Here is a 14,786-nt window from a genome sequence, read left to right as displayed (position 1 = left end):
CATTAAGGCCTTCATTAGATTCAAATAGAAATAGGTACTGTGCAAATCATGACCGCGTGTAATGTTGGCAAGAATGGTAACATGGCATTTGCTCGTTGAATCACAATTGTGAGCAAAAAATTAACCAGTTCTTCTGTCACTAGAAGACGCAAAAGATTAGGTGCTATAATGTTAATCATGGCTTATGCACTATTACTTCAAGGTCCAATTTTTTCAACCGCAAATAAGACAAATACTAAATTTGGATTATGAGACAAATGTTTGGATCGTTTGTTCTCTTCAGCTTTTTCCTTGATAGCTCCGGTTCTTTGCACTGTTTCCATAGATTTGACATATAAAATATAAATTAAATAATATTAATATCAATTTGAAATTATCTTTGTTAATTTTCTTTAACAGTAATGGAAAAGCAAACGGAATGAATAACACGGTTGAGACTAATCTTATCGAAAATTTTAAACAAAGATATTAAAACCGCTTTCATTCAATTTACCATTTTTATACCCTCTAAAAGTTCTCACAAGTCACCTGAAGTCTTTAAAAATTTTCTATAAACAGACATAAAATAATTCGCCGTTAACGAGATAATTACAAGGAAGCTTATTCTTATAATGGAACATTAATTACAATGACTAGCTTAAAATATTTGGTTTTAAAGATTCGAGCTCATAAATCATAATGATTTAAAAATAATTACAAGAACCATTAGATTATAGCTTAGTAAGAAATAGCGAAAGTAATGAAAATATCAAAAATAAGGTTTTTGAACGCATTGTATGATCGAGAAGAATATAACACGGCTTTGCTCTTAAATATTGCAAAAGGGTTTTTTTTTTTATAGGATAGGTTGCCGGCATATGGGCCACCTGATGGTAAGTAGTCTTTACATCCTTGGGAACTAATATGTTATAACCGGAACACTACAATACTGAGTATTGTTATTTGGTCGTGATTATCCAATAACTCACTGGGCGGTATAACACCACTTATTTATTGATGTATATGTTACTGTAAAGCTCGAACTACAGTAAATCTTAAGATTTTCCAGTAAAACCTAAGATTTACCGATTATGAATGGTAAATGTCCATAAAACTTTAGGATTCGAACTTTTACCATCATTCACTTGGTAAATCTCAGGATTTAGACGTTAAGTTAGATTAGGTTGGAATGGTAAAAGTCCGAAAAAGTCGTCCCTTTATATAAGTATTTATTATATAAGTATTTATTACTTACATTTACCAACTCATGTTGGTAAATCTTAGGTTTTACTGGAAAATCTTAAGATTTACCTTAGTTCGAGCTTTTACAGTAACATATATACATATGTGTGATACACAAATACCATTCCTACATTTATTTTCCAGTTCTGAAAAATATAAAGTCTCTTACATGTTTGATTTATTCCTAGAACTTCGAATTGATAGTGTAATTGTCCTTTACCTATAATTCACTTTCCCTGGTTCCAGTATACCCGTGACATTCCATGACCCAATCCTAATATTTTTGTAAAGCTGAGGATGTTTGGCTTTGGTTGGTGTGAACTGTGACGATGTATTGATGTCAGCGGTAGCATGCTGTACACACTGAGCCTGATGAGTCACTTCAGTGGAACCAGTAGCATACTTCACCATGCGACCTGAAATCGACATGGCGCCGAGTGGTACCCAGATCGTATTTCATCTTTTTCTTAGTCTCCAACATATTTCGTGACAAGTTTCTTGGGAATATAGTGCACTAGTTTTATGATATGTTTTTTATCAAGGACGTCACAGAGGCCTTCATCCGGATTGAGTGATTTATTGGATCCGGACCCCATGTCTCCCAGCTGCTTGTCGACCTATCTCCATAGGTGTTGGTCACCGCTATCTCGATAATAGGTTGCTCGACGTCGCCGCGAGTAGGCTGCAAACAGAGTTAGATGGCTCTACAATAAATGTAATAAATTGATCTGATAATTTATTATATTTATTGTAATTATATTGAGTATTAAATCAAATTAGAATTAATTATCGTATAAATCATTACTCTTATATTTCCAACCCCAATATTATGAATAATTTCAAAAAGAGTACTAAAAGTAACGATAAAATCACGTACTCTACCATATTATAGAACTCTATTAATATAATATTCTATATTCAATATAAATATATATTCAATAATATTGCATTTAATACAGAGTATTCGTATTCAAATATCCTGATATTTTCAAAACTTACTCGCAGTGTTCAATATATTATCGAACCAGATGTGTTTTGTCGCAACGTTGCGTTTGAATTCCCTTTAACATCAAAATTTCATTATATTTGTGCACGACTTTAGTGTATTCTATTAATAATGTTTGTATAATATTAAAATAAGTGAATTTATTTTATTTTTATTATGTAGAACGAGCAAATGGATCACCTAATGGTCACCACTGTCCATAGACAATGGCGCGATGTAAGAAATATTAACTGTTTCCAATCAATGCGACATCAACCTTGACAGCTAAGATGTTATGACTCTTGTGTCAGTATTTACACTGGCACACTCCCTTCAACAACAAAACTCATTATTGATATTTGGTGGTAGAATATCTGATGAGTGTGTGGTACCTACCCAGACAGTCTTGCACAGAGCATACTAATAATTCAAAAGTTTTTAAATTTTCTAAGCAAATAACAGCCAACACCCACGTAAGACGATTTTAAATCGCTCACAGCAAAACAATAATTATATTTATGATGTTTATCAGAGTAATAACACACACACACACACACGCACAATATAATATAATTTATAGTATTGGGGTTTGAAATATAACACACACGGAACATAACATTCCTTAATCTAACACATGAACACTTGTGGTGCTTTCGTATAAAAACATATGTTTTTCTAAGATTTTCAGAAATGCTTCATAAATGATATTATGAAAACTTTTGCATTTATATTTATATTAATTTTATTTATAAACTTTATTTTACACATAATATTAACATGAAATATAGTTTATTGAGAACTTATTATTATTTTTTTTTATTTTTTGTTCGGATAATTGATAAAACATAACCAAATAATCAACATCAAACAATTCTCTATTCAAGTAGTTTCTTATAAGTAACGAGATTAAAAGGAATGTAGATTGGTTTGGAATGAACATACCGAGACGAACCGGCAAGAAACTTAATAAATACTTTTTTTTTTCAATGAATTACTTACTAATATATTTTTTATAATGCCTAACTAAAATTACTTCCAAACGAATATACATAACCACATATTAGAATACGCAGTGCGTTTCGGAGGTTCTAGTATATTTAGTAATCGCTTCGCTATTTCCCGCTTAAATTTATATCGAAGGGACGAGCGTGAATTTCATTTTCACTTATTATAGTTAACTGTAAAGGGACCTTTGTATAATAGACTTATATATTATACAGATATTTGTATAATTTTCAACACTAATGAGCCCGTATGATTGATGCGTGAGAAGGGTAGATCGGTTGAAGGAAGGGTGCGAAGTACATAAAGGAAAACATTTCACAGTATAATTTATTATTAAAAATTATATCGAAATGTTTAAAAAGGATACATGAAATGATATGGAAAATGGTTCACGAGAAGATCTCACGGAGGATACGCTCAGGATTCAGAAGGGAAAAGGAAAGATATTACAATAAAGGTTCGGCGTTGTTGGTTATGGTCGGAAGGAATTTTTTATATTCAATATAGCCGAGGAATTGCTCAGTAGTGAGGACGCGCGTTACATTTATTCACAGTGACTTAACACGTTACGTTAGAATATTTTGAGAAGGTTTTTTAATTCCTTATTACTGTTTAATATTTTTAGGTATATATCGGTTACATACTTAGTATTATATTTGAGTATATAAGTCAATAAAAGAATATTTTAAGCACAAATATTTATTTTAGCATTATAATCTAACTTTGTATCTTGATAATTGCAAAAATGCAATTAATATGTTTGTCACAAAATTGTATTGCCTTAAATGTCAACAACTTGCTGGTTCAGGAAAAAGTGTTCTATAAGGAGCTTCCTTCACTTATATAAGCCCCAGTATGGCTGTCATGGTATGGACATGGTATGCGGAGGAATGAGGACCTTGTTGTGAGGAAGGTCTTGAGAATGGATGTGGATGGATTTAGAAGGGGACCACCCAAGAAACGATGGATGGATTGTGTGAAAGACGATATGGTTAGAAAGAATGTTACTTGTGAGATGAGGTCCGACAGAGAAGTATGGAAGAAGAAGACATGCTGCGCCGACCCCAAGTAAAATTGGGATAAGGGCAGGAGGATGATACGAATCACATGATGTTGTCTTAGATTTTCGCGATTATTACACATTGAAATAAAACTAGTTTTTTAACGGATTTAATCGCGTATATTAATTATTTTTAACATCCCGACGTTTCGAGCACTTTGCAGTGTTCGTGGTCACGGGCTTAAATCCGTTAAAAAACTAGTTTTATTTCAACGAATCACATGATTCACAATAATGAATAGACGAGTCAGAGTAGCGTCTTATTTAATATTAATGTTATCAATACAATTCAAAATGACATTGACATAAAATATAGGCATTGATTTAATATTTGAAAATTATTAAAAGGCAATTATGCCATAAGCAAGCAGGCTTTATGCAGCAACCCCGTGATACGCTCGAAGAGACGTGGGTTTTTAGTGAGTATAAGTTTAGTTGAGATATTCTGAATATCAGAATGTGATAAGCGATATTGACTTTACCAAAAATAAGAGGTGTCGACACCCAGTGGGAACGAAGTTGATGTCGCTGTATATAGTGTGTTAAATATAAATAAAATAAAAACAAATAAATATATATATACATAAATATAAATACAAGACTCAATAAAAAATAACATTCGAGTATTATAAAATGAAAATGACATTTTTTTTTTATTTAAAATGCTTTGTGAATTTAAAAGTAGAACAAAAAAATATTTTTATATGATAGAAAGAGACAAACGAAAAGAAAGAGAGGAAAAGGTTATGTAGAGAGGGCAGAACGCTTTTTGCTTACGTCTCACGTGTCTGACAATTCATTCTATAAGCCGCGTATAAGAACTTCGCTCCAATTATAAGGAAACGTGTAAATGGCGTGTCTTCTGTTGTCAATGTTTCTTGATCGAGAAACTGAATCGAAATCAATAAGAATAGAGTTTCCCCAGTATAAGTATTATATTAATTCTGTCCCACGGCTAAGACTTCAGGGCCTGAGTTTATTTTTTTCTTTATTGTTTCGGTAGGCGGACGAGCAAATGGGCCTAATGGTGGTAAGAGGTCACCACAGCCCTTAGACAATGGCGCTGTTAGAAATATTAACCATTCCTTACATCACCAATGCGCCACCAGCCTAAACTAAGATGTTATGTCTCATGTGCCTGTAGTTACACTGGCTCACTTTCAAACCGGAACACAGCAATAATGAGTGCTGCTGTTTGGCGGTAGAATATCTGATGAATGGGTACTACCAAGTAAGCTAAATGCTAAAATAGTAAATTAGTTTGATATACAATTATTTCCGAAGATATTTTTATTTTATGAAGAAAGAGATAACATTATATTCCAGTAATCGAGTTTCCTCAGTGAAATGTCAAATTTGAGATCATCACGTCTTCGATACGAGCAGCCAAAACTGATAAGGCTACTGAAATTGATTCAAAAGTAAATTGATCTTTTGACCGTAGACAAGTTATATTGCCGATACGAGACCATTGCGGTCGAACTTCGATAGTTTATCCTTTGTGACGTCACAGATAAGGTCCTGTTTACACGTTATCAAAAACTATATCCATTTTAACTTTACGTAATAATTGTCTGTTATAAATCTAGGTGTTTTTAAGCAGCCGGGGCTCAGGACCTACTACTGCAGTCCATGGCGGAGTGGGGGATCGATCTGGCGGTGGCCTGCGAGCCCTATTATGTCACTCGGATGGTACCGTGGCGGTCCTCGCGAAAAGCGGAACGGGTCCCTCTATCTCACTCGTTGAAAGGGGCTCGGGTTACGTAGTGGTGGGGTGGGGGGAGTACGTGGTCGTTGGAACGTACTTCTCGCCGAACCGCAGCCTGGCTGAGTTCGAGATCTATCTCGGCTTCGTCAGATCTGCGGTGGCCAGGCAGTCGCCTAAGCCGACAGTGGTTCTTGGTGACCTAAACGCAAAGTCGCGTGCCTGGGGCAACCCTGCCACAAATCCGCGAGGAAGGGCCAGGTCGATCGAGAACTGGTCAAGGAGGCCGCGATCGTGCAGCGGTGGGGTTCCGCAGGGAGGACGGAGGACGCTAACGCAGAGGAGCTGGCGGGCCGCATGCGCAGTTCGCTCAAGGAAGTCTGCGATGCGGCCATGCCTCGGACCCGGCGCAGGGTTCCGCGACGGCACGTCTATTGGTGGTCACCCGAAATCGCCGACCTTCGGGCGACTTGCTGCCGGGCGCGGAGGGCCTACGTCCGCTGTCGAAGGCGCAACGGCCTCGACACGGATCTGGAGAGACAGATGCTGGATGCTTATCGCCAGCTGAAAAAAGATCTGCAGCTGACGATAAGCAAGGCCAAGGAGAAGGCCAGGGAGGAGCTTCTGGCGGGTCTCAATCGAGACCCGTGGGGGCGCCCGTATCGCGGTGTGCGCGGGAAGTTCCGCAACCAAGGCGCCCCCGTCACTGAGACGATGCCGCCGGAACTCCTCCTACGCCTGGTCGGGGAACTCTTCCCCCATCCAGGCGAGCATGTCCCTCCACAGATGGCCCGCTCCGTGATCGAAGACGCAGTGGCTCCACCACTGACCACGGAGCGGGAGATGGAGATGGCCCTCGGCCGCTTGAGGGCCAGGAACACGGCGCCGGGTCCGGACGGGGTTCCAGGGCGTGTTCTGTGCGACGCCCTGGAATTCCTGGGTGCAAGGCTTCGGGAGCTGTTCGACGAGTGCCTGTGCAGCGGGCAGTTTCCGAAGCCTTGGAAAGAAGGGAAATTGGTCCTGTTGCCGAAGGAAGGTCGGCCGATGGATTCGCCTTCGGCATACAGGCCAATTGTGTTGCTGAACGAGACGGGAAAACTTTTCGAGAAGATCCTCGCAGCCCGTCTCGTTCAGCACCTCGAGGAGGTCGGTCTGGGTCTCTCAGAGGCTCAGTACGGGTTCAGGGCGGGCCGGTCGACGGTCGACGCTCTGAACGCCCTGAAGACTCGGACGACGGAAGCGGTAGCCCGGGGGCAAGTCATCCTGGCGGTGTCACTCGACGTGGCAAACGCCTTCAACAGTCTCCCTTTCGAGACGATACGGGAGGCACTCCGATACCATGGGGTGCCGACCTATCTCAGGAGGCTACTGGAGGCGTACCTCCAGGACAGGGAGGTCCTCTGGGCGGGGGTCGATGGGCGGTTGGTCCGGCGTCGGGTAGGTTGCGGCGTTCCACAGGGGTCGGTTCTCGGCCCAATTTTGTGGAATGTCGGTTTCGACTGGCTCCTGCGAGCTCCCGTCCTTCCCGGGATGGGGGTGTTGTGTTACGCTGATGACACCCTCGTCACGGCGACTGGGCGGGACTTTCGGGAGGCAGCTCGCCTTGCCGAGGTCGGAACGGCTCTCACCGTGGACCGTATGGGAATGCTGGGCTTGAGAGTCTCCATAAATAAAACGGAGGCCCTTCTATTCCACGGTCCACGGAAAGGACCCCCACGAGGGGCGAGTATCACCGTCCGGGGGACGGTGATCAAGGTGCAGGCCCAGATGAAGTATCTGGGCCTCATCCTGGACGGTCGATGGAGCTTCGGGCAGCATTTTGTCCATCTCGGCCCGAGGCTCATCAACGCCGCCGCCGCTCTCGGCCGCCTCCTTCCGAATGTGGGAGGACCGGGATCGCTATGCCGGCGTCTTTATTCCGGCGTAGTGAGGTCGATGGCGCTGTACGGTGCTCCGATCTGGGTTGACGCCCTCACCGCTCACAATCGGGCCCTGCTGCGGAAGCCGCAGAGGGTCATAGCGGTGAGAGGCATCAGAGGGTACCGTACGGTGTCATGGACTGCGGCGACACTTCTCGCGGGCGATCCTCCCTGGGAGCTCCAGGCGGAGGTGCTCGCGGAGGTGTACCGGTTCCGGGTCGAATCGAGGAACCGCGGCGACCGTCCAGGGTCGGCGGAGGTCGGGCGGATCAGGGCTCTAGCCCAGAAAGCCCTGATCGTCCGATGGCAGGAGGATCTGGGGTCACCCACGGCGGGCCTGGTGACAGTGGAGGCGATCCGTCCCCACTTGAGTCGCTGGGTCGAGAGAAAGAAAGGCACACTCACCTTCAGGATGACACAGGTACTTACCGGGCACGGGTGCTTTGGTAAGTACCTGCACGGAATAGCGCGGCGGGAGGTGTCACCCTCCTGCCACGAGTGTGGTGCGCCAGTCGACACGTCGCACCATACCCTGAGTGAGTGTGCTGCGTGGGGGCCCCAGAGGCACACCCTGGCGGCGACTATGGGCGGAGCCCTCTCGCTGCCGAGCATCGTCAACGAAATGCTCAGTAGCGAGACGTGCTGGTCGGAGATGCGCTCCTTCTGCGAAAACGTGATGTCGCAGAAGGAAGCCGCAGAGCGGGAGCGGGAAGAGGATGCCGCTGCAGACCCGCTCCGCCGAAGACGACCAGGGAGGAGGAAGAAGCGCTACGCGCACCTTCTCCCCCCGCCTCAATAGGCGTCGCAGGGACTAGGAGGGTCTCAGTACCCTGAGAACCCCTTCTAGGTGTTGGAGGCCGACCGTCAGGGCGTCACGGTAGCATGCGTAAGCGATCCCGTGGCGCTCGCCGAAAGACGGAGAGGGTACCGCTGGTTTTTTTAGTGGGTAAACCCGGCGTACCTGGGCGCACTCCGCGTCCAGGGCTCCGAGGAGTCCCACACACCCCCCCACTTACCATCACGTGGGGGAAGCGCGTAAAGCGTTTTTTCAGCGAGAAAAAAAAAAAAAAAAGGTGTTTTTAAGCAGGGTGCAGATAGTTGATTCACGTGATGGGAAAGAAGGAATGGGATGATGAAACACGTATTGGACGACGACCTCCGTGGTCGAGTAGTGTGTACACCGGTTTTCATGGGTACACCACTCCGAGGTCTCGGGTACGATTTCCGGCCGAGTCGATGTAGAAAAAGTTCATTAGTTTTATATGTTGTCTTGGGTCTGGGTGTATGTGGTACCGTCGTTACTTCTGATTTTCCATAAATCAAGTGCTTTAGCTACTTACATGGGGGTCAGAGTAATGTATGTGATGTTGTCCAATATTTATTTATTTATTATTGGCGCACGTTGGGGGTGAAACCGACTCATATGCATACGTCAAACGGCATGACGCTCTCATATGCTGATCACTGTGTGTATGCGTGTATCTTATACATTTATATTTCCCAACTTCACTGTGTGAGTGTGTAAATTACGTGACCAACAAAAAATGTGTTTATTTTATTTAGAATTACATCATCACGATCAACTTTACAATTATATTGTTTTATACATTCATCGCTTTCTGTTGGGCGTCCCGTGACTAAATGACCCAGTGCTTGGAACGCGTGCATCTTAACCGATGATTTCGGGTTCAAACCCAGGTAAGCAAGAATTTTCATGTGCTCAATTTGTGTTTATAATTCATCTTTTGCCCGGCGGTGAACAAAAACATCATGAGGAAACCTGCCTGTATCTAATTAAAAAAAAAATCTGCCACATGTGTATTCCACCAACCCGCATTGGAGCAGCATGGTGGAATATGCTCCAAACCTCCAAAGGGAGAGGAAGCCTTAGCCCAGCAGTGGGAAATTTACAGGTTGTTAATGTATGTCCTGTGACGGACACAAATGTACAGTTCTAATATGTTGGACTTAAGCCGGAAGGCATTCTTTACTAGTCAACCTTTAGGTAAATCAGAATTACATGAACCTATACTGCAAATAGTAAATAAAAAAACATACATTAAATAAATGAACTTTAAAAATAGAATAAATATCGAATAAATAGAAAAGTTTACACTGATAGAAAATATTAAAACAAACATAGACATGAAATCGTTCAGCTTTTAACGTAACGGATAGAGTGCACGTTGCCTGATAATAATGATGCAGAGGTTTATTATTTTAAATAAAAACTAAAAGGTTATTTATTAATATGGATACTAATTAATAAACATAATTATTATAATGGGTAATTGAAAAAAATTAAGTCTGTAGTAACAAAGTGCTTTTACGCAGTGCAGGCTTTAAGGAGGGGCGCGATGGGTCGACGGTCCAGGATGCCAAATTTGGGAAGAGTAATATCTGAAGAATCCTGAACTCGTCCTTCATACCCTCATACGATACGCATATTGCTAGAGTGGGTCTTCGATCACACAGCAATTACAAAAAAAAAGTTCAACTCATGTTTTTTTTCGAAGGGCCGTCTTTGACCTTCCCAGTCCGATTATGGTCATATAAAAGGGCGCCGAACGCTAGTCCAGCCCGGGGCGCCTAGATGGTTAAGGTCGGCCCTGCGTTTACGTGGCTTATAGTAGAGTGGACTGGCAGACTACATCAGGTAAGGAAAAAGCGTTATCCAGGCGACCTATCGCTCTCTTTCTCGCTGTCTCTTTCTATTATATTATTTAAACTTATTTTATGTGATTGATTTAAGTCACACGTTATTATAATAATAAATTATCTGTTTACCTAAATTTAATACCCAATATACGAGTATAGCGAAAGAAAATTCATTCCAACCTGGTGTCCGTCCCATAACACGTATAGATTTCATTACACAGCTGATATAAGTCTTTTATATATCGGAGGGCCATCAGATTTATTATCACTATTATTGTTTATCGTGTGTACAGTGGATTATCGTGAAAAGATTACAAAGAACACTTAGTTCATATTTAATTACACTTTATTACACTATTAGGTAAGCACACAGAGTGATGAACTACATCGAAGTCAAGTTCACAACCGTAGACACGCTTTTCGTTCCGTTGAGTGTCTGTACGCTTGACCAGATATGACATATGTCTGACTTAAAGTAAACGGTACAAATGCCCCTCCCTTATACATAGGCATCCTCCCTGGATACGTAGACGATAATGAACTTATTCAACTAAGCATTATAAAATTGTAAACAAATATTAAGCAATATTATTGTCTGTCTGCCTGACTGTTGTTTTTTCACGGCCAAACCCATTGAATTAAATACAATGAAATTTGGGGTGAAGAAAGGACACCTGACGGCCAACGCCTTAAAGACGAGCATAGCCGCGGGCGACAACTAATATAAAATAAATTCAAGGTGAATCAGGGGAAACAATTCAAAGTATGATAAGCAAAAAAGTCTTAATTCATAAGTAAATTTTCTTCAAGTATTTTTAAAAGCCAATCGACTGAACAACTTATTTAAAAGAGCCTCACAAAACCTTAAAAAGGATCAATTCGGTAGCGACCTAATTGATACTGGATTAAACCGGATTTTCCTGTTATAGCTCGAGATTAAAACTGGCATCTTTAGAGTTTCTATGAAGATTTACTAAATTAACAGAATCTTGTACTTTACGGCCACTTCGATTGATATTAATTTTAACAGTTTTTTTTTTATTAAATTTAGTTGAACGAGTTTTTTTTAGTAGCGATGCCGAATTTTATGGAATTACTGGTATAACTATTTACCCCTCCCATTAAGCTAAAGGGTTGTGCTAGAAATGGGGATGACAATAGCTCAAGGGTCACGATCGAACCAGTGACTTTTTACATCGCTATTGCGAAAACCAATGCACTACTGGCGTATAATTTGGAATGTTTGTTAGTTATTATATGTTTAATCTTTAAAGCCTAATTACAACCACTTTCTTAGCCTACGGAGTCGAAATTTTACAAGTTGAATCAGTTTTGATGACCATAGATTTCACGGTAAGCATGACACGACACAAAATTTTGTATATAAAAAAAAAATAATAATAATATATCCTTATTAATATATTTTTCTCGTATACAGACAAGCGCCTTATTTAATATTCTTAGCTTAAACTCGGCAGTGCGTAATAATAATGCGTATTATTAAAGTTTTGCATGTAAGCATTAATTTATAATTTAAATTAAATGAAACGATATTTACCTGATGGTTTTTTTATGTTATAAATAGACGGCCAATAAATATGACGCCATAGACATTGGCGCTCTAAGAAGTCCGTACATCGCCCAAATGCGTCACCAATCTTGGGAAATGTTACGTCCCTTGTGCCTGCTGTCGACTGGCTCACTCATCATTCAAACCGAAACACAACGATACTAAATATCGCTGTGTCGCGAAGCCTTAACATCTTAACATCCACAAAACAAATGCCAATCCGAAAATAACTAATAACATATTATTTTTTATCGAAGACTCAACTCATATGCCATTTAATCACGACAAATGATTATGGCTTTAAAAATATATCTATGAATCAAATATCAACATTATTTATCATGCAGGAGGCAAAACTAAAGGATTCGCGTATCTGTAAATATTTCTTAAACAAACAAAGCCTTAGATCCCAACCCTGATCACATTTAACAATACCCGACTCATGTCCAAATAATAGTAATGCATAATGGACTAGCTAAGTAACTCGGACCAAACTCGGGCAAAATATTAATAAAAAAGGTACGATCGCGGTTAAAACTAGAACAGGCCCTTTTAACCCAGGGTACATGGATGCAAAAACGCGTACACCACGCGATGAGGGACGCCTCACTGACAAAGTTCAAGTCAAAGAAGAGGAGCCACAGAAGACATTTTAATTTATTTTTTGGGGGATTGGTAGATTTTTTTGAATACTGGTTGTTGGGAAAATAATATGACTTATGTATATAATATATAACATACAAGTAATTTGCGAAAGATTTAAGAGCAATATTCATATTCGTTTTCGAAATTAGCTTATTTTTAATATACGTCATTTTATATTGAACGAGTTTTTCGTTACAACTTAGTTAGTTACTTATTAAAAATAAATAAACAAATGTAATAATAAATAAACAGTGTAACTAGGGAAACCCAGCAGTGTCTGTCTATGTATATGTATATCGTAGTCAACTATTTATTAGCCATGAAATTAAACACCTAGCCACTTTACTGAACGGCGCTGTTCAACCAGCGGCCTGAATAACAAGTCCATTCATCTTCCTTTCATAGAAGGGACTCTCCTGAAAATAAGGTTTTTTATCAACAATTTCGAAACTCTACCTACCTACCTACTTTGTGACCTACCGTCAAGTATCACTATTTTATTTATGATTCGGTTAAAACATTAAGTAAGCCGACGTTATTACAGACATGAGCCGTGACATTTTGGATATCTAAATGAAATGAGAAATTGTATGAAATAGCCTACTTTTTAAAGTGAAAGCATTTTTGGTGCATCATTTTTGCATTAACAGCCTGTAAATTTCCCACTGCTGGGCTAAGGCCTCCTCTCTCTTTTGAGGAGAAGGTTTGGAGCATATTCCACCAGGCTGCTCCAATGCGGGTTGGTGGATACACATGTGGTAGAATTTCGTTGAAATTAGACACACGCAGGTTTCCTCACGACGTTTTCCTTCACCGCCGAACAAGAGACGAATTATTAACACAAATTAAACACATGAAAATGCAGTGGTGCTTGCCGGGGTTTGAACCCGCAATCATCGATTAAGATGCGTGCGTTCTAACCACTGGGCCATCTCGGCTCTTATTTTTGGTGACCATTTGCTAATCTATTGTAAAATCATTTACAATACTACCTCTATGCTTTACAAATTACCTGTGGAATCATACAAACACTCATAAACGCATACAATATGGATACAAACTCGTCCAAAAAGGTTTATTACAACGTTATGACGTCATAACATACCAGTATGAAAAATCCTTATTAGCAGAAGTTCTACCGCATTTAATCCTAATGCCACTACAGCCTTAATTGATACTGACATTTAATGAGATGGACGTGTTGCTAGGGTCCTTTTATTGTATATATTTATTACTCCTAAATAGCACCGAGTAATGTAGGAAGGTTAATTAAAATTTCGTACTGTCTTTGATAATTAATTTAAGAGATGTTGCGTTTCTTTGAGTTTCCTACCCGTCAGAAGGTATTTAAATTCAGACTTATTAAAGTAAGATGTTTATGTTACATTTCCTGATTAAACATGCTTTGCTGAAGCTCTTAGCTATAGCTATATATTGTCGTAATGTTTTTTTTTTTTTGCACAGGATGAAATACCCGACGTGCAACTGGGGCAGCTGTTGCGTATCACAGACAGTGTCAAAATATTCATTTTCAAGGTTAAGACCTGAAGTTTTTTTTTATAAAAATATAATTTGTCATACTAAATTCCACGAATCATTTTTATTTTGCTATTTTTTTTATCAACACATATTCTACCGCTAAACAGCAAAACTTAGTGTTGTTGTGTCCCGGTTTCAGGTAGGTGGGTAGGTTGAACGAGACAGTGCTACTACAGGCTCAAGGATCATAATATCCTAGTTTTCAAGGTTGCTAGTGCATTGGTAAGGTCAGGAATGGTTATTATTTCTTACTATTTTAATTTTGTCTTTGCAACACTGCTCTGTAATTTTTACTTGGTGGTAGGGCTTTATGCAAGTCCGTCTGATATTCAACCGCCAATCAGCAACACTCAGTATTGTTGTGTTTCAGCTTAATGGGTGAGTGAGCCAATGTTACTTCAGGCACATAGAACAAGACATATCAGTTTCCAAGGTTGGTGGCGGATTGGTTAATATTTCGTACAGCACCATGTCTATGA

The 14,786-nt window shown here is 40.4% G+C and overlaps 1 protein-coding gene across 1 annotated transcript in view; it reads left to right on the top strand.

Moving 5' to 3' along the window:
* Nucleotides 1-14,316, top strand: part of LOC125073547 — a 102,763-nt gene extending 88,447 nt beyond the window's left edge. Inside the window, exon 2 of the mRNA XM_047684407.1 lies at nt 14,233-14,316. Within this exon, the coding sequence (XP_047540363.1) occupies nt 14,233-14,316 (84 nt within the window). The remainder of the gene's footprint in view (nt 1-14,232) is intronic.
* The last annotated feature ends 470 nt before the right edge of the window (nt 14,317-14,786 follow it).

Source organism: Vanessa atalanta, chromosome 24 (assembly GCF_905147765.1).
Source record: "Vanessa atalanta chromosome 24, ilVanAtal1.2, whole genome shotgun sequence".
Lineage (NCBI taxonomy): Eukaryota > Metazoa > Arthropoda > Insecta > Lepidoptera > Nymphalidae > Vanessa > Vanessa atalanta.
Note: the sequence above shows the minus strand (reverse complement) of the source record. Positions and strands in the feature narration are given on the sequence as shown.